This window comes from Pinus tabuliformis, chromosome 9, assembly GCF_031772625.1.
Source record: "Pinus tabuliformis cultivar Carrire ecotype Pingquan chromosome 9, CPIR1, whole genome shotgun sequence".
NCBI classification, from domain to species: Eukaryota; Viridiplantae; Streptophyta; class Pinopsida; order Pinales; family Pinaceae; genus Pinus; species Pinus tabuliformis.
Genome location: NC_142307.1, coordinates 1760980247 through 1761006136, shown reverse-complemented (window position 1 = coordinate 1761006136; position 25890 = coordinate 1760980247). Strand labels below are relative to the sequence as shown.

The 25890-nt window shown below is 40.2% G+C and overlaps 1 protein-coding gene across 4 annotated transcripts in view; it reads left to right on the top strand.

The window, feature by feature from the left end:
- LOC149155814 (L-aspartate oxidase 2-a, chloroplastic-like) overlaps positions 1-25890 on the top strand; it is a 142190-nt gene that overhangs the window by 41279 nt on the left and 75021 nt on the right. For all 4 annotated transcript variants that reach the window (XM_089446036.1, XM_089446034.1, XM_089446035.1 and 1 more), the window contains exons 4-5: positions 9476-9625; positions 9910-10270. In XM_089446036.1, coding sequence (XP_089302162.1) covers positions 9476-9625; positions 9910-10270 — 511 coding nt within the window. The remainder of the gene's footprint in view (positions 1-9475; positions 9626-9909; positions 10271-25890) is intronic.

Sequence of the window (25890 nt, the reverse complement as noted above, 5' to 3'; positions counted from 1 at the left end):
GAAGCGCTCTAGTGATCCTCCACACTGCCTGCCCAGTCAGTATTCAAATAATCATGCAGTTTCATATTTCCGACAGTGTATCTCAATCCATGAGAGGTTGTGCCCTGAAGATATCTCAGAAGATTCTTGGCACCAATCTAGTGAGGCTCAACCAAATATGAGCTCACCATGCTAACTGCAAAACATGTGTCCGGACGAAAGTTCACCAAGAACATCAACGTGAATGAGTTTATGAAACTCAGAGGCATTTCCCAAATCTGGTCCGACATCACTACCATATAACTTCTGAAAGTTAAGATCCTCGAGGTAGTCACAAGCTTGCAGTTTATCATTCCACATCCGGAATCCAACTCCCTGTTACTTCTGCAAATGAGAGTGTCTGCACCTGTCAGAAATAGGTCGTCCTCATAAGGAACTGGTATGAGAGGTCTCTCATCCACAACCTTCAAACAATGGTTTGGATCGGCTTCACTCTTAGTGAATCGCAACTTCATCTGACAGCTATCAATCCTCTCATACTATGCCCTGGGAGTTTTGCTTCAAGCCATAGAGGGCTTTCTTCCACCCGCATACGTGAGATTCCTGATCATCAATCTCAAACCCCTCAGGTTGTTCCAAACTTGTGGACCTGCTACATGAGGGGAATGGTCCCCTTGTAAGATTTTCCTTCGGTACATCTCAGACATGTACTTTCATGCTCTTTTTGAATTTAGGCATCCTTGTCACCATCTGACTCATAGACCTCCGGTGCTATGTGTCAATTGACATGGTCCCCAGTGGACTTCCTGCAACTTGATACAACTTTGAACTCAAAAACTTCTTTGAAAATTCTATTTTCAAACACATACCTTTCCATCGATGAGTGCCACCTTGTAACCTTTGACTTCCATTGCTGAAATGGACACCAGGTTCTTCTTGGGATCAGGTACATAAAAGAGATTCTTGTAAATGAATAGAGTTACCCTCATTCAATTGAGGGGTAACATTCCCTACACCCTTTCCGGGATAGGTGGCATCGACTCCAAGTATAATCCCACGGTTGTTTCCGTCTCTACCAAATTCGAGAGAGCACCCTTCTATCCGATGAGGTGCCTTGAAGCACTGGGATTCCTTGCTTACTCTGAAGAGTCGGCCATTTCCTTGATGACCTGCATTACATGTCATTTCTCTGATCATCGAAGATGTCCCTAGAATGATTGTTATCATCATCAAGTGATGTGTCCCTACCTCAGACACTCCTTCGCATAATGGCCAAACTTATTACAACCAAGGCATCTGCCTTTCCTTCCACCCTTAGATCCAGACTTCCCATTGAAGTGATCTTTAGGTAGGCCATCAGAAACTTCTGCTGCACCATTCTGATAATATTCTCTGCTTCAACTTCACCCTTGGTGAATTTGAAGAGGGATGAGGAATCCATTGATCCTTTTTTTCCTTTCCCAACTGTCTTCGGTGATTGCTCTTTCACTCTTGCTTGGGCATTGTCTTCACCTCAACTCTGATACCATGTTAATTTTAGGTATGTTCTATGCTTAGAGCAATTTATTTCAATTTTCACAGTTAACTCAATATCTTTTCCAGATTAGCAATCACATCAGCATTAAAGTAAATTGCAAATAGAACATAAACATAAATCGCAGAAGACAAGCCAAGACAAGAGGACACAAGATGTGGCGCTAGCCAGGGACAAACCCCAATGTGGGGAAACCCTTGATCAATTCTTCTTATATGTTCTTCAATAGTTTAGCAGAGAGGGATATAGTACATTTACAACGGAAGTCAACACTTTGACATATCTAGATAAGAGCATAGATCATCTCTAAGAAGATGATACATGAGATCAGTTGAAGACATGCTGCTTCAACTGATTATCCAAGGTGACTCCTTCACCTATCGTTGTGTTGCATTTCATCATCATGCTGCACCTCACCATGCTTCACCATGCTGCATCTCATCGTGCTTCATTAATCATGACTATACCCATCATTGTACTGCATTATGTGCCATTGCTTCACCATGTTGCCATACTGACCTATGTGGTGGTTGCATCTTTCTTGCTTGTTGTCCCTAGCATGCTTGTTGTCCTTTGCATGCTTGCTGTTGTATGCTAGCTGTCCCTTGCATGCTAGCTGTAACATTGCATGCTTGGTGTATTTGCTGCTAAGTACCATACAACTGTCCCAATGTTAGCTAGTTGTCGCTTGCATGCTGCTCTCCTTCGGAGACAGATGCTCAGGCTGTTCCGGCAGTTTCGGCAATTCCGACTGTTCCTGACAATTCTGGTTATTCCCGGCAGTTCCGGCTTTTCCCGGCAGTTCCGACTATTCCCGACAGTTTTGGCTTTTCCCGGCAATTCCGACAGTTCTGGCTTTTCCCGGCAATTCCGGCAGTTTCGGTAGTTTGGCTTTTCCCGGCAGTTTCAGCAATTCCGATAGTTCCCAATAGTCTTGGCTTCTGCCCTCTGCGTCAGCTTTCCCGGCTGTTCCGACAATTCCGGCGATTCCCAGCAGTTTCGGTAGTTTCGGCTTTTTCCGGCAGTTTCGGCCAATGTTGCACGAAGCGGGAGCGAAGCGGAAGCGCGAAGCGCGGAAGCGTCATTTTCCAAAAATCTAGGGAGCGAAGCGTCCGCGGAAGCGTCTGCTATATATATATATATTTTTATATATTTTTTTGCATTTATACTCAAAACAAACATCCCAAATACCAAATTAATTGTAGAAGACATGAAAACATGCATATTTTTGCATAAATCAAGATAGATATGGCATCCATGATTCCATTGTAGTTACTAGTATGTACAACAATCATCTATATTCTAGCTATTACAAACATACATCAAATTTTTAAGCATATTATAAAACATAAAACATTTAAGCATATTATAAAACATAAAACATAGAGCATATTATGATTTATCTAGCAAGTGAGCAACTGTCAACATTTGTCATGTCCAAAATTCAAATAATAATGTTTACAAAATATGTCACTTGGTCACCGCCAAGCCAAAAAGGTTCAAAATTCAAATTCACAAGTCTACAAGTCTAATGAGTAATCTATAGACTATGACAAAAAGAAGTAGATTGTGAATATATCTACTAATCTCTCCTCCTTCCACCACGAATAGAACGTGATGGCGTGCCTCCACGTGGTGGCAATGAAGAAGATGGTCCCTGTGTAAGTCGTGGCACTGGAACTGATGAAGAAGAACCCCCTGCTGTTGGTGTTGAACCATGGAACCTAGGACCAGATGGGGGTGGGGGTGGTGGCATATCAACACGGTCATCATCATCCTAGAATCGCTCAAAAAATTCATGCAAAAAAAAAAAAACACTAGTTAACAAAAAAATTAAAAACATGAATTAGAGAAATGCTTTATAAGGGAAAATTGGAAAATTCATACCACAATGGACATACCATGAGAGCATCCTCTAATTGCTCTAGTTGCAACACTCCATCCTCCAAATTGGGCTCCTCTGGATGCTTGTCCCAAGTCACCAAGTCTTTATTAGACTTTGCATCTTCACAGTAATGGGACAACAATCGCAAGTTGTAATGAACATAAACCAAGCTCTCTGCCCGGTCTAAACTCAACCTGTTCCTTTTAACACTGTGGATGAAAGAATAAGAGCTCCAACACCTCTCTGCAGAAGAAGTGTTTACCACCTGTGATAGCACCCGCAATGCCAAACTCTGTAGAAGTGGAGTAGGCCCTCCATGCATGTTCCACCACTCAAGAGCAGAAAAATGCTCTCGATCTTCAATTGAATGCATGCTCCCAAATGGACCAGTGTTGAGCGTATAGTTGCTCACCTGTCTCCGTACCAATGCAGCCTCCTCATTATCAGGGATTAATCTACTCAATGCAGCCATATATTTTTCGTGAACCTCTTTATCTTGGTGTGGTTTTTTCCTGCTTCCCCCCCCAGGTGCTGGTTTTGAAAGCCATGATGGATGATAGTACCTAGGTGTCAAAACATATGCTAATGCATGCAATGGAACATTTAGCATATCCCATCGCTTTTCCACCTCTTCACGAATATAATTGTACAAGGTGGTATCTCTAGGCTCAACAATGTCTTTAATCTGCCCCAACATGCTATCCATTTGCTCATACACCTCCCCAATTACTGGTCGATCTGAATCTGCAAACTTGATCATGTAATAAATTGGTTTGGTGAATTGCAAAACATATTTAACCTGTGACCAAAAGTAAGTGTCAAGAACAGTGTCCTTGACTACATTAGCAGTAGCACCATCTGTACACTGGTTAATTTCATCCCATGTTTCAGCACACACCAGATTAGTTAAAGCTTGTCTCACCTTCACTAGCCGCCTAAAGGTGAGGTAATAACTAGCAAATCTTGTCTTTGCAATTTTAAGCAATTGCAACTTGGAGTAAGTGCCATAGAAGTAGTTTACCCTTGTATGCCCTGTGATGAATTTAATGAGCTGCTTCCCTTTCCTGTAAACCTCAGCAATCCACCCACATTCTTTGTGTTTCACAATATCATGCATCAAAAGGTTCAATGTGTGAACCAGGCACCCAGACCAAAAGATGTGTGGATGAGTACGCTCAATAATTTTTCCTGCTGCCTTACAATTTGCTGCATTATCTGTGATCACTTGAACCACATTATTCGGACCAACATCTTTGATTGATTTCAATAGGAGATCTGCAATGTTTTGTGCAGTTGCACTGATGGAGGAGGAGTCATGACATGCAATAAATACTGCACCCTTAGAAGAAACACCAAGAACATTTATCAAATGTTGGTTTCTAATATTTGTCCACCCATCTGATACAATGGATACCCCATAATCCACCCACTCATGTGTAAAACGTGTCAAAGCTCTTTGAACCTTAGCTTTTTCTCTTTCTAATAACACTGTTCTAGCTTTCTCATAGTTGGGGGCCTTGTATCCTTTTGGGGCTTCATTGATGGCCTTTACCATGTCATGCCAATAGGGAGAGCGAAGCACATTGAATGGTACACCGCAAGCACAAAGAAAACGGACTACCTTTCCATCCACATCATCCCTCCCAGTAACATTAAGGAAATCCGCTATTGTTTTTCTACCTCCAGAGGTTGCAGAAGTACCATAAGGAGATGGGCAACTACCAAATTTAGAGGTTGCACTTGATTCTGAATGAGTTTTTTGTTTCTTGTTTTTTTGTTGTGCAACCATCTCTATTTTGATGTATTTTTGTCTTTGTTCACTTGAAATTTTTGGGCAAATGGCTACCCCCACAGAACCCTTTTTTTCATCACTCTCTAGCACCCCACAAAAATGCCTCCTCAGACGGGTATATGAACCCGTATATGGTTTTCCTCCATGACAATCATGAGGGCACATCCATTTGTAAGATCCACCACCCTTTCCCCCTTCAAGTTTGGTCACATAGTTCCACAAGGGATTTGATGTACCTTTCCCATCTTGTGCTTCAGTGTCCTCTTCAAGTTCATCCCCTTCCTCTTCAAACCCTTCCTCCTCATCATACATTGGGTCACTACTATTAGGACCAAGTTCATCCCCTTCCTCTTCCCCTCTATTCCTCACCCTTGCCATCATTAAAACCAAGAGTGGAATGATACATAGAAGCCAAAAGAACACCATCTTGGAATATGGATATAGGTGGTGGACAACCTGTAAATAAAGGAGCAAGTAGAAACAATGGGAAAGAGTAGGAGAGGGAGGAGAAAAATACAATTTTTTTTTCAAAAAAACAAGGGAGTTTGGGGTTTGAACTTACCTCTTTAGCTCTTGTAGATGAAGTCCTCCAAGCTCTTGCTCCAAGCTCCTCCTCCTTCTCCTAGCTCCTCCTTCTTCACTCCTCCAAGCTCTCCTCTCTTCTCCTCTCTTCTCCTCTCCTTTCCTCTCTTCTCTTCTCCTCTCCTCTCTTCTCTTCTCCAACTCTCATAAACTCAAAGTGAGAAAATGAGAAGAGAATGGGGGCTTTATTCTTTTCTAAAGTCACCCTAGACTCACCCTAAACTAACCTAACCCACCCCCTCATGCTAGTTTAGTCACAAGTTAAAACAAATTAAAAAAAAACAAAGTTAACAAAATCCGGCCGCGGGGTTGCGTCCGGAAGCGCTCGGGTGGCGTGCGGTTCCGGGCCGGAATCGTGGCGCAACCAAGTGCCCGAACCGCCCTCCGATCCGCGGTTCCGGGCGGCCGCAACCAAAATTCCAGGAATCGAAATTTTAATTCGGATCCGCGCCACCTCCTCCGATCCGCGCTTCCGACCTGGATTCCGGGACGCTTCGCTTCGATCCGCGGTTCCGGGTTTGGATCCGGCGGGGGGGGGGGGGCGATTCCTGCAACCCTGGTTTCGGCAGTTCTGGCTTTTTCCGGCAGTTCCTACAGTTTCTGGCAGTTACGGCAATTCCAACTTTTCCCCGCAGTTCTGACAGTTCTGCCTTTTCCCGACAGTTCTGCAGTTCCCTGCAGTTCCGGTAGTTCCGGCAATTCCGGCTATTCCCGGTAGTTCCGGCTTCTGCCCTCTGGATTAGGGTAGCGTTATCCCTTAGGATCTCTCCTCCTACTAAAACCCAAAGACAAGTAGAGAGGAAGAGATCCCAAGTGTGTTGAAATGACTTGAAGGCCACCTCTATTATACTAAAACGTTGAGCACAAGTGGGGTTTATTTGGTTACTGGCCGACCTTGATGAATTGTCCCGTAACACAAATAAATTTGTATCTTTATGAATACTTATCGGAATCGGATGATTTTTAGATCAATCCTACACCTCTCGATGAGAAGGATCCAAGAAAAATACAGCTTCCATTAATAAGATGACCCACATGGAGTTTGGCCCTAGTTGCCAATTTTAACAGTACCTAACCAACAAACCAGTCTTCCAACTGGGTTGTTCTATTGGTTTGTTACCTGGGACTATCTGACTGGCCAGTTTTTAAAACTATGTTTGATTGTAATGGAAGAAACCCATCCGTGAAGGAGTACACCTTGTGGGTATCATTATTTGTTATTTCTTATTCAATGAATTGAAGAAATTTCAACCCCCACTCCGGTTATCAGTTTTCCTTATCACTCTATGCATTTAGTTTTAAATCCAAGCATGATAAAGATTCTAAAATCTGGAAATGACAATATTTTCTGAGAGCACAAATTTAGAGATTTCATAACTGCTTAAATTGCAGAAATAAAACACAGTGAAATTATGACAGCCACACAGAAAATAACACAATGATTTTTGGTCAATGTGACCATGGAAAAACCCCCTACAACTTTTGGGGAAAATTAGTTTGAGAGCTCTTCTTGATTTCTGAAAATGCTTTTACAGAGAAACTGAAATACACAGTGAAAATTCCAACAACCACAAATTACAACTTATCTTGATTTTCGTGCTTGAACTCTGCCTCGAAAATCGTGCCAATCAAGAAACAGCGAAAATAAAATTTTTCCAGCAATAAAATAACATTAAATGTTGTACGGCTTGCCTCGAAAAATGTGCCCAGAACTTGATGTATGGACTTCAGCAGTACGATTGCCTCGAAAATCGTGCCCAAATCTGCCTCGAAATTCATGTCTTTGTTGCTATACCTCTTCCTCGATTTTTGTGCCTTTCTCTTGTTGTACGATTTTTCCTTGGGATGTGTGCCAATAAATGCTGCTGCTCAGATTTGTTGAAATGTTTTCTTGCTGCTCTCCTTCACTTCCTCACTGCTAAAAAATGTTCTCCTTGTTCTCTCCTCTTCCTCTCAAATGCTCATGAAAGAATGATTTGATCTTTCTCTCCTCTTATCCTTTTACTCTCTAAATGACCTTTTGGGTTACCTTAAGATCTAATAGCTGAGATTCATTTAGATCTAGGGATAAGGATAAATGTGCATTTAATTCTCACTTTCTATTTTTTAATTCACCCACTTAAATAAAGACCCACTTAGCCTTTTATTTCCATAGTCACTTTTTCACTTTCTAATTCTTCATTGATTTTAATAAAGTCACCTTTAAATTAGAATGTAACTTTACCACTTATAAAGTCACTTTTAAATTAGAATGTAACTTTACTATTTATAAAGTCACTTTTAAATTAAATTGTCTTTACCAATTATAAAGTCACTTTTAAATTAAATTGACTTTACCACTTATAAAATCACTTTAGGAGAAAAGTACAAATAAATTTGGACACTTTTCCCTAGGCCAAAGATCAAAGCCTTAGGAACCACTTGTCCTCTGGTACCCAAATTTTAACATGAATGCCACTGGAAAAGGGCCCGTAATTTTCCACTTGTTGATTTCTTGGAAGTCTAAACTACACAAATCTGCACCTTTCAAATCCATCTGCACTATAATATGTGGGTTGGCTGACTCCCTCAGCTGTACTTTTTTAATGAATTCAGCTGCTAGTAGTTGATTGAGGCCTATTCAATTTAGCATTTACTTGCAGCTTTCAGCGATGTGGCAATTCTTTGTGCAATAATATAATATAAAATGCATTTTCAAAAAAGCAGGGAAAATTTGGTAGCTTGCTAACAAGTTCTGCTCAAGGTGCTTCCTGTTCAATGCTTTATCAGATTCCAAAATGTGCCTTATTGAGTAAATTGGAAAATGTAGAGATTATTTTGATAAATTCTTAAGAAATAGCCACTGGATAAAACAAAAGCTTTTAAATTCCTTTATTGCATTATATTCGAGGGAGAAATTTTCTTGATCTGTCTTCTTGAGGATATTCATCTTTCCATTGTGCTATTTTATACGCATAAAATGAACTTAGAAGATATTATTTGATATAAGGGAAATAAATTTAAATTAGCTTGGTTCATACCACGCAGGTTTCACTATTTTCTTGATTATAATTTTTGTAGGGAGCCAAGCAAAGTATTTTTTAATGCAATTATTTTGATGAATTCTCAAGAAATAAACACTGGATAAAACACACACTTTTAAATTTCTTAATTCCATTATATTCGAGGGAGAAATTTTCTTGATCTGTCTTCTTGAGGATATTTATCTATCCATTGTGCTATTTTATATGCATAAAATAAACATAGAAGATCTCATTTAATGTAAAGGAAATGAATTTAAATTAGCTTTGTTCAGATCATTCATGTTTCACTATTTTCTTGATTGTAACTTTTGTAGGGAGCCAAAGAAAGTATTTTTTAATGCAGTGAAAAGAAAAATTGACCTCCATATGGATGCTTTGATTCTTTTCAATCTGATGGGGAAGTTTTTATGATATGTCTTATGAGGATATCCATTCTTTATCATGCCAGTTCCTTTTATCATGCACGTTTACATACAAACACTAAACCTAAAAATTCTGCCAGTATGTGTGACAATTTCTTTCTGTGGTACTGCATCTGTCGATTATTATTGTTATAAAGGCAGATATGCTAATTGAAGTGTTTGATTCTTTAAGGGTGCTTGTGCATAAAACTTGCAGATCCCTGTCTCTGCTTTCCCATTCTTGATTTTATATATAATTGATAATTTTGAGATGTACAGATTATCTATGATGAATGCAAAGCATGTACTGGAAAACAATCGCCAGTTATCCATTGCAATGCACTCAGGGAGGAATAAAATGCAAAAACAACTTTCACTACTGTCCCAGACATCGCCGAAGAACTTCACCTATAAGAAAAGGATTGAAAGGTGTGTATCTAATGTAATATTGTACTGTTATACATATATTGAATATTCATAGGGACATAAATGAATAGGAAGATAATTTCCCTAAGTGCTAGTTTGTAGGCGACTTTTCTTTCTTGTTCCATTGACGATGTAGTCCCCTAGTTATTAATGAATATAAGTGTTCTGTAATAAGGTGTGATGATTAATACATTGAATTTTTTCTATCTGTACTTAACAATTTTGTTGTAACTTGTAAGAGACACATACATACATAACCAACTTGATTGATTTCCATTGAACTGCAGATATACATTGGGGATATTTGAAAATATGCGATTTCAGAGCCCTCAGCTTTGCATGGCCTCCATAGACAATGAAGAGAGAAAATCTCCAAAGGCAGTTCATGTATCCAAGTCAAGTGCCAATTCAATTAAATATTTTGATTTTTCTATCATTGGTAGTGGAGTGGCTGGTCTTAGATATGCCCTTGAAGTTGCAAAACATGGGTCTGTGGCAGTCATCACAAAAGCTGAATCACATGAGAGTAATACAAATTACGCACAAGGCGGTGTTAGTGCAGTTTTTGCTCCTTCAGATTCTGTTGAGAACCACATTCGGGATACTATTGTTGCTGGTGCATACTTATGTGATGAAGAGACTGTAAAGGTGAGGTGTGTAACGTCTTTGCATTGTTTTCTTTAGTCACTTGGATCCATGAATTTTTCATTTGATATGAGAGACTCGCTTGTAAATAGGATCTGAAAACCTAATTGTGCTTGTTGTTGCTCCCCATTGGACTACATGGTTAATATTTAAGCTCAGAATGTTGTTGCTCCTCCACATTTGTTTGCTATTTCTTTTGTTAATTTGCACTTTTTACTTCTCTTTTCTGATGGGCTGTGCTAAAAACTGAGGTCTTTTTAATTGTCCAAGATGACTGACCTAATTGGCTGAATCATTAATGAAACAATATAAAACTTAGGGAGATTTTTCGTCGTTTGGGCATTCCCTTATGCTTTTTTTCTCTATATCACTAATTAGTGGAGGTGGATAATGGAAAAGTTCGAAAAAATATTCAAGCTTGGAATATTTTTGCTCTTCTACTTGCCAGGAAGGTTACAATTACTGCTAGAATTCTAGCAGCAGGGCACATCTATTACTCGTGTCTCTTTGCTGTTCAAGTAGCCTATAAAATGTTGGAGATGGTTACTCAAAATCTCTCTACAGGGAAAGCAGGGTGGGTTTAAAGGAATTCCTTTGGTGGCTTGGAGCATTTGTACTTTACCAAGGGATTGAAGGGGATCAGGCATTCCTGACACAAGAGCTCAATGAACTGCTCTTGTTGGTACATGGATAGTATGAGCAGTGGAAGGGGAATGCTCCATTGCAACTTTTATTCCATCACTAAATTCATAATCCTCAACACGTATATGGGATTAAAGCCTCCTTTCAATTGTGTGGGATAATCAACAATGCTAAGGTTTGCATGCTTTCAGGTTCTGCTCCACTTAAAAGTGTGTGGGCTGCATAACATACAGTCCTTGACTCTATAAAATGTCAATTTGAGGGGCCACAGGATGCTTAGGATCTGGCATCAAGACTTCTTTGGATGTTTCAGTATCTACAAGGATAGTTTGCTCTCTTGACTATGTTTGCTTATAAAATATTGAAGAGAAATTCCCTTTTCCATTGGAAGGATTTGTGGAACCATGAGCACCATTAATTGAACACTTGGCATGATCTTAAATGAGCTCAAAACTTAAACTGGTGATAAACTTGTTTATGAGGACTTTTGTAGAATGATTCTTGAAAGTTGTCCTTTTAAGTGCAACTCCATGGGTCAAATTCTATCGAGAGGGATTGGAGATGGACTATTGGAAACCCCTTTTGCATACATGTGGCAAAGGATCTTTATGACTTTATAGGACATGCCTTTGAAGTTGTCCCATGCTTGAACAAAAGGTGGGGGGTGAGTGATCCTAAAGGATGTTGGCTAAGGAGGTGTCAGGTGTATTTGGAACTCCCAATCTTCTTTCAAGCACAAAGTATTGGGGTGGCTTATCGTAATGTCCTAGGATAATTTTTGCCCTAGGATTTCTTGTTCAGGCTAGGGTTTCCAAAAGAAAAACAACAAAATTCATTCATTCATAAAACATTGGGCATTCCTCCATGTAATATATGAACATAAATATTGTTCAATAGTAATAGTAGACATGCATGAGTAATATAAAGACTTCAACAACAAAATGATTCTCAAAACCACAATAAATTTGGGTTGATCGCCCAATGAATAGTATGCCTATCCAATCCACTTGATCCACTAGTACAATCCCATTTTGCAATATCATTAGATTCAATAAACAACAACAATAACAATCCTACACCACTCAATCAACTCAAAGGCGGAATTACTACTTTATTCATGCCTACTAGGAGCTAGTGGTGCCCTGACTAGCCGTAGATTAGTCAATTAATGATTGGTTTTAAGTGTTGTACTCAGAAATACACTAGACTCACAATCTACCCAATTGGATGGTTGTGCTAGAGTTGAGGCTTAGGGTGGACGTCTGAATCCACTACTGTGGAAATTTTGGCTGCCAATTTGTGTTTAATTCCTTATTGTCCTCCAGGCTTGAAATTGGGCAGTTGTACTAGACAAAAAAAATTGGTCTTGTGGCCCTCGGTTTTGTGTCCATTGTGGCCTTACTATGCCTTTGTTGTCTTGGGCTGAGGCGGATTACCTTTGTTGCCTTGATAGTTTGCCACATATCTCCTTGAACCAACTTCAGTGACCAAACATACCACAAAAAAGTCCTCGTTGTTTTTGAGATAGAATGTTGGCCAATAAAGTGATTGTAGAAAGCTTCTTTAGAATAGACCCGAGCTGCTCCAAAGAATATGTTGTGCCAGAACAAAGAAAAAGGGTTTCTAGGTAAGGTGGGATCAACTCCACCAAAAGTAGACAAAGGGATTAGCGAGGGTGGGTTCACCTCCACCGAAACTAATCAAGAAGAAGGGGTCTTAAAATCCTCAGAGCCTGAGGCTCAAGAAAATCAGAGATATTCCAATCCAAATTGATGATGCAAAATGATTCCAACTCCCTTTTATTTTTATATTTTCTCATGGGGTTCTCCCTAATGTGAGGGCTTGCAAGTGTAACCCCCAACTTGGGCTTTTTGCCCTTGCTGCCCCAAAATTTGCCCAATCTTGTCCCAAACATTGGATAATTGGGTTTTCCCTCTTTGTTAAGACTATAGCCTATGAGGTTGGATAGGCTACTTTGTCTTCTCATAGGAAATTAATCCATAGGGGACATTATAGTCCCCCCTTCTCAACATTTCTTGTCCCCGGGCAATGGAAAATTTGGGTGTTAGCAAACTTTGCCCTCCTATCTTCAAGGAGGACCTCTCTTGGTTGGATATCCTTATCTTGTGATTTGTCTGGAGAAGATTATGACAGGACAATACATGCAATCCACTCGCATCTTTTGTCATTAGACCAACGAATTCCTTGAGTAGGGAAAATCCCAAGAATTTGCAATTCCACCCTTCTTTCACCTTGCTAATATCTTCCCCTTTGTTGAAAAGTAGTGAGTGAAGGCCTTCTTGACTCATGCCTTAGTCAAGATGGCTACAAACAGTGTTAGCATGCACGAGTTCCTAAGGAGAAGGACAAGTTCATGATAACAATTTGACTTATGCGTAGAGGTTGGAGAGGCAGTTAATTAAGTCGATCTCCAAGGTGCGAGTTAGATTTGGAGAAGGACGAGTGAGAGTCTCAAGTTCTAAATTGAGACTAGGACGAGTTACAAGAGTCAGTGAGACTCAGTCAACTAATCAATCACAAGTCCGAGTTCCCAAAATAAACTTGCCAGATTTAGCTGAGTTGAATTGCTTTTAAGGAGGTCAAAAGGCACAATTGTAACATAATTTTTGAGCACAAGTTTTGTGTGTGAGGTAGTTGCTAGGAAGAGCGTGTATGGAGAGTCCTATACACAGCTTTTGACAGACATAATTCCTTGCATAAGTGCATTGATATTCAGGAGGAAATTCCTAAATAATAGGGGTTGCCCAGCGCTAGGAAATAGGAGCCAGGCAACGCAAGGATTTAGGAGTTGGGTCAGATTTTATTGCAAGTAGGTTTTAGCTAAGTATTAATAATGAGAATAAGCTTGTTCTCTAGTGAAACAGATTGCCTTGGAACGAACTCTTATATTTCTCAATTTTGTCAATAAAATTCTACAGCTAGCAGAGGGTTTTCCCAGTTGGGTTCCCTAGAAAATTTACCGCGTTATTGTGTGTGAATGTGTTTTTATTTTTGTTCCTATTCCGCTACAAATTATTAAGAGAAATTCTGTGTCTTGGTGCAACGAACTTGTTTTCAGGATTGACATCATAGCAATTGCAGAATTTCAAGGAAATTCTACATGGTATCAGAGCTCAGAACAACCTAGAGACCATCACATAGTGTTCATATTTGTGAAGAACATAGATAAAATTTGTCAAGAGTAGTGTTTGGACAAGGAGGATGGTGTACCAAGGATTGAGAGGTAATCATTGTTTAGAGAGAGCCTTTAACTTTGTCTCTTGGAAAGGGAGGATCGTGATAGTATTGGAGAATAATGGGGCAGGAGAATTTGTCAAAAACGCTATACCACCACCTCAAGATCCCTAACAGTTAGCCCAACATACTAAGAATGATGTCAAGGCTAGGAGGATTATTCTAGAAGGGGTCGAAGATCATATAGTTCCTCATATCCATGAGAAGAAGTTAGCTTTTGAAATGTTCGAAATTATTTTAGATCTATATCAAAGTTCCAGTGATACCAAGAAGCTTGATCTCAAGGAGAAGCTAAGTAGTATCAGGATGAAACAAGGAGAGCCCGTCATCTCAAATTTTTCAAAGTTTTCTCAGGTTCGAGATGAGCTAGGTGGCATGGGTGTCCAAGTATCTGAGCATGACCTTGTGAGTTTCTCTTTACAAGGACTTCATAAGTCGTGGTATGTTTTCCAGGATACTGTTAATGGTAGAGAAAATTTTCCTAGCTGGGAAAGGTTATGGACTAATTGTGTTCAAGAGGAGATCTAGAGAGGAACCTGAGATGGTAGATCAACAAAGACCAAGGACGAGGAAAAGTTTTCTCTTCCAAGCAAGGCCAAGGGCAAGAAAGGCAAAGGGAAGGTCGAGACTAGTCAGAAGGCCGAGAAGAAGAAGAAGGATCTAATCAAGATCAAGTGCTTCCATTGCCATGAGTTTGTGCACTATGCTACTAAGTGTCCAAATCAAAATAAGAGGACCAGTAAGAATCATGCGACTACATAAGCTGAGGTAGATGGGTTTGCTTCACAATTTGAAAAAGATTTCTCATTGATAGCTTGCATGGCAAGCTCAGTAGGGAGGAGCACTTGGTATATTGATTCTGAAGCCTCTTTCCATATGACTGGGAACAGGGAGTATTTCAGCCAACTGAAGGATCAAGACATGCAGCTCCAGATCGAGCTAGGAGATGATGGCAAGTACGCATCTAGGGGAGTTGGTATTATCAACTTTGAGAGGGAGTCTGGGAGCCCTCTCCATCTCAGAGTTGTCCTCTATGTCCCAGGATTGAAGAACCTAGTTTCAGTAGATACCCTTGAGGACAAGGGATATGGTGTCATCTTAAGCAGAGGTAAGGTGTACCTCAAGCAATTAGCTTCTGGAGCAACGAAGTAGATAGGTGTGCGGGTGAAGAACCTTTACATGTTGCAGGTTGAGACATGTGCAACATTGAGCAAATCGGAATAAGAGGTCGAAGTAAGAATCATGTGGTTGCATCAACTGAGGTAGACGAGTTTGCCTCACAATTTGAGAAATATTTCTCATTGATAGCTTGCATGGCAAGCTCACTAGGGAGTAGCACTTGGTTTATTGATTATGGAGCCTCTTTCCACATGACCCGAAACAAGGAGTATTTCAGCCAGTGAAAGGAGAAAGACATGTAGCTCTAGATCAAGCTAGGAGATGATGGAAAGTATAGATCTAGGGGAGTTAGTATTGTTAACTTTGAGAGCTAGTCTGGGAGCCCTCTCCATCTCATAGATGCCCTCTATATCCCAAGACTGAAGAAGAACATAATTTTAGTAGCTACCCTTGAGGACAAGGGATATGATGTCATCTTCAGCAAAGGTAAGGTGTACCTCAATCAATTAGCTTCTGAAGCAATGAAGCAGATAGGTGTGAGGGTGAAAAACCTTTACAACTTACGGGTTGAGACATGTGTAGCCTTGAGCAACAAGGTAGGTGGTGAGTAGAGTATGTTAGGTTTTGTAGCATCGGATGTGTTCTAGCAATGAAATTTTGTGGATAGGCTAGAATACATGAGATCTCCAAAACTCAGTAATCATTTATGCAAATTCCACCTAGAAATGACTTAATTAGATTATTAGTCGTTTTTTTAATATTTCCTAAGTTTAAACTTAGGGAATATGACTAATTAATCAAAATTAATTAAGGTGTGAATGTTCTAGAAACTCACAAGGATCGACAGGGAAATAATCTGGGCCATTGATTACGTTTTAATCTTGGTCCAACAGAAGATTATAAGAAGTCGATGGGTAGATGGAGAACACACAAGTGCAGTTACTCAGTTGACTAGGGAGATTGATTTTCTCAGTGGCTGAAATTTAGCAGAGGAGATAGAGCCAGAGGGTGAGTTGCACGAGAGAGAGAGAGGGTATCAGCAGTGGTCCGGGAAGTGCAGAACGAATTCAGGAAGAGACAATGTGAGGAGAGACGCAGTCCACTAGAGCATTGTGCAGTCACTATGCAGAGGGTGACGCAGAGACACCAACGTATGGGTAGAGGGTCCATCTCAGGGTCAGGGAGTCGCTGTGGAGAGTGAGAAATTTGTTACTAAATTTCTCTCAGTATTTTTCCTCTGTTTTGCTGTCTGAATTCTTGTACTTGAATTATTGCTGAAAGATTAATAAAGAAACCCTCATCTGCTACACCGGTTTTCCCGCATTGGGTTTTTCGGGGACAATTGTCCAAAAATAACTGTGTCAATATCTTTATGTGTGTGCTAGAATTTCTCTAATTTTCCAGCATTTATTTTTCTTCTGCAGTATTTTTTTTGTGAAGGCTACAGTGTATATGTTTCAATATTTGTCGTAGGAAACTGCAAATAGTTTGTTTAATTAATTTAACAAATAGAAGAAATATTATTAGTTGTTGCAGTAGGATTCCGAGTTTCGGAATTTTCACATGGTATCAGAGCGCAGATAGAAGTCGGAGAGCTCAATTGCAAAGAGGAGAAGGAGCTTCGTAGCACTGCATAAGCAGTTGCTTGAAACCCCAGAGGCTGCACAGTCCCCTTGGCTAGGAGGGTCAGTTTTTGAGGAAAAGTCTATTTCTCTAAGAGAGTCGACAAAGAAATTAGATTTTCCAGATCAAGGATTGCCAGAGGCAGAGGGAGCAACAATATTTCTTTGTAGAGTAGATTTCCAGCTAGGACGCAGTATTTTGCAACAACAAAATCAACATTAGGAAGGAAAGGAGAAATAGCACAGAAAATCATGGATAGAATCAACAGTCAAGAAGCCTCAAAATTATCTTCCAGGTTGGAGGATGAGTTTGCGTGCTTGTCAGGTTCGACATCATCTGGTGTCTGGTATATTGATAGTGGAGCTTCAGCTCATATGACAGGAGTTAGAGAATATTTCTCTAGCTATCAGGAGGAGAAAATGGACTTCCAGATCACTATGGGCAACAAAACTAAATGTACTCTAGTAGGGAGAGGCACCATAGAATTTCAGACAAAAACAGGAACCAGCACCAGCGCTACTAATGTATTGCATGTGCTAGGATTGGGTATGAACCTAATTTCAGTGTCCCAGTTACAGGACAAGGGGTACGATGTACACTTCGTGGGGAAGAAAGTGTATGTCAAACACTCTAGCTGGAAGAAGGTGAGATAGATTGGAGCTCGGAGCAACAGGTTATATAGGTTGCAGCTCGATTCTCCAATGGCACTGATAATAGCAGTGGGAAGGAGTTGAATGAACTATGGCACAGGAGGATGGGACATTTACACCATGGAGCACTTAGGATGCTTAGAGAAACTGTAATGGGAGTTCCAGTTCTCAGTACAGAGCACGATGATGTGTGTAGAGGATGCGTACTTGGGAAGTACGCAAAGGCATAATTTCCTAGAAGTGACAACAGAGAAAATAGCGTGTTGGGATTGATATACTCATATATCTGTGTCCCTATGACCACTAGAGCTCTTAGCGGTGGCAAATATTTCGTCACCTTTATTGATGACCATTCTAGGAAGACCTTGATCTATTTCGTAAAAACCAAAGATGAGGTCTTTGATTGGTTTAGAGAGTTCAAGGCTCTCGTAGAGATTGTGACAGGGAAAAAGATCAAGGTGCTATGTTCAAACAATGGTGGAGAATACACAGATAAAGACTTCACTGATTTCTGCGTGAAGGAAGGCATCAAAAGAGAATGGACAACTGCATATAATCCTCAGCAGAATGGAGTAACGGAGCGAAAGAACCAAACCATAGTTGGGGCTACAAAGGCTATGCTGTATGACCAGGGTTTGCCTAGATTTTTATGGGCAAAGGCATGCAACATAGTGGTGTACATTCAAAACAAAACACCTCATAGAGCACTGGGGAATAAAATGCCAGAGGGGGTCTTCACAGGAAAGAAGCCTGAAGTAAGTCATTTGAGGATATTTGGGAGTGTGGCTTACTGCTACATACCAAATGAAAAGCGTAGTAAATTGGATTAGACTGCAGAGAAGGGGTTCCTCGTAGGGTATGGTGAGACCTCAAAGGCATACAAGATCTACATTCCTAGCACAACAAGATTGTTGTGAGGCGAGATGTAAAGTTCATGGAAGATAGAGCTTTCAGAAGATCTCGAGAAATGCTTGTAGGTGATCAATCAGCAGAAGTTCCGTTAGTCCAGCAATAGGGACAACAAGTGGGGCAAGCAAGAGTACAGTCATAGGGATCGAGTACGGTGACCAGTACTAGTATCTCCTTAGAGGTAGGAGATCTAGGGAGTTCACAACAGATGGAGTAGCAGGAATAGGAGGAGGAACTGATTGAACCTCCCACCACCAGTGGTAGAGCTAGTAGGGAAGTGTGTCAGACCTTGAGGGACGCAAAGGAGTTTGTCAGAGCTCCTAGGACAGACAAGAGACAATGCAGGCAGCTTGACAGATATCAAGCTTTGGTAGCTCAGGTTACAGAACCCTCCAGCTTTCAGGAAGCCGCACAACATCAGGTGTGGGTGGATGCCATGGTAGAAGAATACAGTTCTATCATGACAAATGATGTTTGGGAGGTAGTGCCTAGACCAGAAGACAGATCAGTTGTAGGTTCCAGATGGATCTACAAGATCAAGTACGTTGCAGATGGCAGTGTAGAGAAGTACAAGGCTAGATTCGTGGCGAAGGGGTATGCACAGAAGGAAGGGATAGACTAGGAGAAGACCTTCGCCCCAGTTGCCAGATATACCTTTATAAAAGCCGTTATATCCCTATCAGCGCAGTTGGGATGGGAGATTCACCAAATGGATCTCAAGGCAACATTCTTGAACGGGGTGATAGAAGAAGAGGCGTATATAGAGTAGCCTGAAGGCTTTGAAACCCCTGAGAAGCACACTCATTTATGCAGGTTGAAAAAATCCCTATACGGGCTAAAACAAGCACCTAAGGCATGGTATGGTCGGATTGACAGTTATTTGCAACAGTTGGAATTCATCAAGAGTGATGTAGATCCCAATCTCTAATATTTGATTGTGGAGAATGAGCCTCTCCTTCTGGTTTTGTATGTAGATGACCTATTTTTGCCAGGATCATCATAGCTCATAGAGGATCACAAAAGGAACCTTGAAGTAGAAATCGACATGAAGGATATGGGGTTGATTCACTATTTTCTAGGATTAGAAGTATGGCAGAAGAATGGGGATATGCTACAGATATTCTAAAGAGATTCAGAATGCAGGATTGCCGACCCGTGACGATGCCCATGATCACCAGTTGGAAGAAGATATATGCATCAAGGGACAAGGAAGTCGACCCCACCTTGTATAGACAACTCATTAGGTCACTCATGTATCTGGTCAACACTAGGCCAGACGTTTGTTTTGCTGTCAATACCCTTAGTCATTTCATGGCAGAACCGAAAAGGGTACATTGGGCAACAGCTAGGCACATTCTTAGATATGTGCGTCAGATTATGCAGATTCATAGATGCAGGTTGGGCAAGTAGTTTTGTGGACAGAAAAAGTACCTCCGGGTACTGCTTCAGTGTTGGATTAGGGATAGTCTCTTGGTGCAGCAGGAAGCACAAGTCAGTAACATTGAGCTCAGCAAAAGTTGAATATATGGCAGCTAGCACAACTATGTGTGAAGCTATATGGCTTAGAAAGTTACTTGTGAGTTTGTTAAGGAAGAAGATGGTTGCGACCAGTGTTTTCTGTGATAATCAGAGTTGCATAAAACTCTCTCAGAATCGATTATTTCATGATAGGTCAAATCACATTGATATTAGATGTCATTTCATCAGAGACTGCGTTCAGCGTGGGGCAGTCCAACTGCTATATTTTCCCATAGGAGATCAGGTAGAAGACATACTCACGAAAGCTCTAGGGAGAGCTAAGTTCATCTAGTTCAGGGAACAATTGGGTATGGTGGAGAACCCATTTTAGTAGCAGAAACAGATGGATTCTCAGTTGCAGCAGCAACAGAAGAGAGGGAGCTGCAATGCAGATGTAGTAGTTGGCAGCAGTAGCACAGATGCAGTGCACATCAAAGTTGCGTAGTAATTGGTGGGCAACAGTAGCCAGACATCAACAACGTGACAGGAGATGGTGTAGAGAGTCAGAGACAGTGTGTTGTGGCAGCAGTTGCAACGTTAGAACACTTTCCTCGCTAAGAGGGAGTTTTAGTTTTGTAGCATCGGATGTGTTCTAGCCATGAAATTTTGTGGAGAGGCTAGAATACATGAGATCTCCAAAACCAAGTAATTGTTTCTGGAAATTCCACCTAGAAGTGACATAATTAGATTATTATTCGTTTTTAAATATTTCCTAAGTCTAAACTTAGGGAATATGACTAATTAATCAAAATTAATTAAGCTAAGGTGTGAATGTTCTAGAAACTCACATGGATCGGCAGGGAAATAATTTGGGCCATCGATTATGTTTTAATCTAGTTGTTGGTGCTCCAACAGAAGATTATAAGAAGAAGTCGATGGGTAGATGGAGAACACACAAGTGTAGTTACTCAGTTGCCTAGGCAGATCGATTTTCTCAGTGGCTGAAGTTCAGCAGAGGAGATAGAGCTAGAGGGTGAGTTGCAGGAGAGAGAGAGAGAGGGTATCAACAGTGGTCTGGGAAGTGCATAACGAATTCAGGAAGAGATATCGTGAGGAGACATCTAGTCCACTATAGCACTGCGCAGTTACTACAGAAATGGTGACACAGAGACACTAGCATATGGGCAGAGGGTCCATCTCAAGGTCAAGGAGTCGCTGTGGAGAGTGAGAAATTTGTTACTAAATTTCTATCAATATTTTTCCTCTTCTTTGTTGTCCGAATTCTTGTACTTGAATTACTGTTGAAAGATTAATAAAGAAACCCTCATCTACTACACCAGTTTTCCTGCATTGGGTTTTTCCGGGGACAATTGTCCAAAAATAACTGTGTCAATATCTTTATGTGTGTGCTAGAATTTCTCTAATTTTCCAGCATTTATTTTTCTTCCGCAGTATTTGTTTTGTGAAGGCTGCAGTGTATATGTTTCAATATTTGCCGTAGAAAACTGTAAATAGTTTGTTTAATTAATTTAACAAGTAGAATAAATATTATCAGTTGTTGCAGTAGGATTCCGGGCTTCGGAATTTTCACAGAGTAGAGACGTTGGAGAACTTTGTTATAGGCGCATGGAACACTTGCATCATGGGGCACTGAAGATTCTTCAGCAGATCGCCACAGGATTACTAACATGCAATTTTGATCAACATGATGTGTGCAAGGGGTGCACACTTGGCAAGTATGCCAAGACTTCTTTTCAAGGTCGAGACAACAAAGCCAAAGGGATTTTGGAGTTGGTGCATTCAGATGTATGTGGGCCCTTCTCTTCTCCATCTCTTATGAGACACAGGTATTATGTTACTTTCATTGATGATTATTCTCGGAAAACTTGGATATTTTTCATGAAGAAGAAAGATGAGGTCTTAACCAAGTTCATGGAGTTTAAGGCCTTGGTAGAAAACCAGACCGGGAAGAAGATCAAGGCAGTGAGGAGTGACAATGGTGGAGAATATGTCTCCAATGCCTTCAAGGAGTTGTGTGTGAAGGAGGGCATTAAAAGAGAGTTGATAGCACCCCATAACCCTCAACAGAATGGGGTGGCTGAGAGGAAGAACCGTAGTATTTTTGGAGTGGCCAAGGCCATGTTGCATGATTAGGGACTGCCTATGTTCTTGTGGGCAAAGGCATGCAACACTACAATATTTTTGCAGAACAGGAGTCCACACAGGGTTCTTGGTCGAGTTACACCGGAGGAGGCTTTCACAGGAAAGAAGCCTGATGTTTCACACTTTTGTATCTTTGGCACCAAAGTTTACTGCCATGTGTCCAAAGATAGTAGGAAGAATTTGGAGCCTGCAACAGAGAAGTGTATTTTTGTGGGATACAATGAGACAACACAAGCATACAGAGTGTATCTACCAGGACTCAAGAAGACAGTTCTTAGGCGGGATGTGAGGTTTGAGGAGCCCAGAGCTCTGAGGGAGTCCTTAGAGCGAGAGCAGGTTGGCATTACTGAGATGGAAGAGATACTCTCTCCCAAGGAGGAGCCTTAGCCAAGATCATAGATCGAGTCTCAGCTAGGTGGCAAGAGGCCCACACAGAGGATCTACAACAGGATGATGAGGAGAAGAGACCAAGACGAGAGCAGACAACTACTTAGAGACTCCTAGCACAGGGAGGGAGAAAGCCAAGTGGGCCGAGAAGTTGATTCGGGAGGGCCAGGAGTAGGTTGAAGCTCCTAGCACCATGTTCAGATAGAGCAAGCAATCACAGAGGTACACATGATATATGGCACAAATGACAAAGGTGGTGGACATTGAGCCTTCTAGTTATAAGGAGGCAACTTCTTAGCAAGTTTGGTAGGATGCCATGGTGGAGGAATATTCCTCCATCATGAAGAATGATGTCTGGGAGATTGTGCCATGACCTGAGGGCAAATCAATAGTTGGCTCATGTTGGGTGTACAAGGTGAAGCATGGAGTAAATGGGAGTGTGGAGAAGTACAAGGCCAGGTTTGTGGCCAAGGGCTTCTCATAGATTGAGGGCATAAACTATGATGAGACCTTTGCCCCAGTAGCACGGTATTCATCCATCAAGACTAATCTGGCACATGCCACACAGATGGGGTGGAAGGTCCACTAGATGGACGTGAAGATGACATTTCTCAATGGAGTGGTTGAGGAGAAGATTTATATGGAGCAATTAGAGGTGTTTGAGCAGTTCAATGGAGACACATGTGTGCAGGTTGAAGAGAGCTCTTTATGGGCTCAAGCAGGCTCCAAGAGCATGGTACACTCTTATTGACAACTAGCTTCGAGGACTGGGCTTCACTAAGAGTGAGGCGGATGCCAACCTGTACTACATCATGGTTGGAGGGCTTTCGCTTAATCTAGTGCTTTATGTTGACGATCTTATATTGACTGGAGTGAACAACTTGATCCAGGATTGTAAGGAGGACCTTTCTAGGGAGTTTGAGATGAAAGATTTGGGGCTTATGCACTATTTCCTTGGCTTGGAGGTTTGGCAGGGTGATGGTGAGATCTTCATGGTACAGGGAAATACACTACACAAATTCTCTAGAGATTTCATATGCAGGATTACAGGCCCATGACCAAGCCTCTAGTCACAAACTAGAAGAAGGTGGATGTGAGTAGAGCAAAGCGAGTGGGTACTATAGTATATGTAGTACCCTAACTTTGCAACTTTATTAACCAAATAGTGACTGGAATTTAAAAATTAAATTGCAGAAGAATACCTAGAATCAGTTGAAGGTGTTTTGGACTGTGGCTGTTCCCGTTGCTGTAGTTACCAAACTTCCCTTTACCTCCTAGCCTATATGAGGTCTACCTATATGGTCCCCAGATCCAAAAGACAAATCTTCTGGCCCCCGTGCCCAAAATAACAAGAACAATCAGACTCAATCTCTCTGTGTGGCTTTGTTGGGAATTTCTCTCCTGTGTCCATAATACTTTCCCCAAAAAATTTCCTCCTTGATATGGCCTCTTCAGCTACCTTATATGCTCAAACCCACCGTCTCCCAACCTCCTTGATGTCAGTCTCCTTCCTTCCACTGTCTCCTGATTCTTTTCGTTGTCACCCTCCTACCTTCTCGGCCCTTCTTTTCCTTCTTGTTAGAGGCAGTCATATTATATAACTAAGTTAGATTTGATTGAGTGTGGTTATTTCACATTTAAATAATATGCTTTGCCGACTAATTTTATTCCATAGATTTGATTTAGGGGCTTATATTTTATTCAAATATTTGTCCCTTATCGTTTTTATATACTTATATACTTATATTTATTAATTTTATTAGTAAAGTAAAATATATAATTATTTTGGTAATATATGAAAGAAAGTAACATATATTTTAATTCATTTCTATTTTACACAATCCTTTTTATTTATTGATATGTATATTATTTGAATAGCACTTTGATTAGTGTCATTTATAGTGTTGGTATACTTAATAAGTACCGCACTCTACATATTCATTACATTCTGGTGAATTAGGTATTTGCTTAGCACTTGAACAATTAATTCATTACCTTGTACTTAGTCATTTTCCAATATCAGCTAATATATATACTAGTGCGATACATGCAATGCATGCATATATAGCTATCATATGCATGCCTCATATGCTTGCTAATATTCTTATGCCCCCTGTAATTTGATGGGTCATTACATTATACCCCCGTTTCAGAAAAACTTCGTCTCGAATAAGTTAGGTTTTATGTAGTATATAAGTAGCTATTTAGCGATTAGTATAATTATCTAGGATTGGTGTTTTGAACATTTATAGTTTTACAATCTTAATAGTCATGCTCTGCCTCAGCTGAGCTCCTAGGCTATTCTATAATGATCCTATCCTTCCTAATCTCTTTTTCTCCCATCCTATCCATCCTCTACTAGAATATGTCATGGCGTTAGTTATACTGACCTTATCATTCATAGACTTCAAGGATGACAACGTCGATTATATCGATCTGATTTCCCAGTAGGCATCTGACAGTTATCATCACACGTCTAGGGGAGTGTGACTCGCACAATGCTCCCATGACTCCAAGTTTTGGAGGATAAATGGTGGGCAACACCTCCACCCCTCCTAGTGGGACTAGGGTCAACACCCTATCATGGAATCTCATTGAACCTCAATTGTTTTTGGAATTTTGTCATCACGTGGTCAGTTTGGTAACGATGTTATCTACAATGTAAACACTTGTCCACACATTATAACATATGCATCAATATATATTCAAAACAAATTGTATTTAAATAACAATTTTGTGTATTTCACTTATGTTGCTATCTACGATATTGATTTTTGCGTTCATATAATGTACTTGGCCATGTCCAGGCCATATATCTTTAAGTTAGCTTTCCTACTAAGTAGTTAAATGTGGTCTTTTTCTTCTTCATCTCATATGCAAAAATAAAATAAATTTATAAATATCTCATCAATAATATAATTCGTAATTTATATTTCATAGCAAGGTTAATCAAATACTAGACTTCATATTGGTATCCATATTCTATCAATGTTAATTAAATAACATATTCCATATTGGCATCCACGTACTAACTGAGTTAAGAAAATAACATATTTCTTATTGGTATCCATGTACCAGCGAAGTAATATATATATATATATATATATATATATATATATATATATATATATTTAATGAGTTTATAAAATGAATTTCTAAATGTTGGTCAAATTATAAAGATGTTATATTTTCTATATATATTTTTAAATTTAATAATACTTTTATTTTAATTTAATTAAACCTAAGGATGTGTAAGTGGCACAAATCTCAACAATGTTGGAGGACATAAACTTACATTATCATGAAAATACGTATCCTAATTAAATTGGCACTTTTCCTTATAATAATAAAAAAGTTCACGGTCTTGGCACAATGGTGGCCTTGTTAGACCACACATAGGTTTTCATCGACACTTTA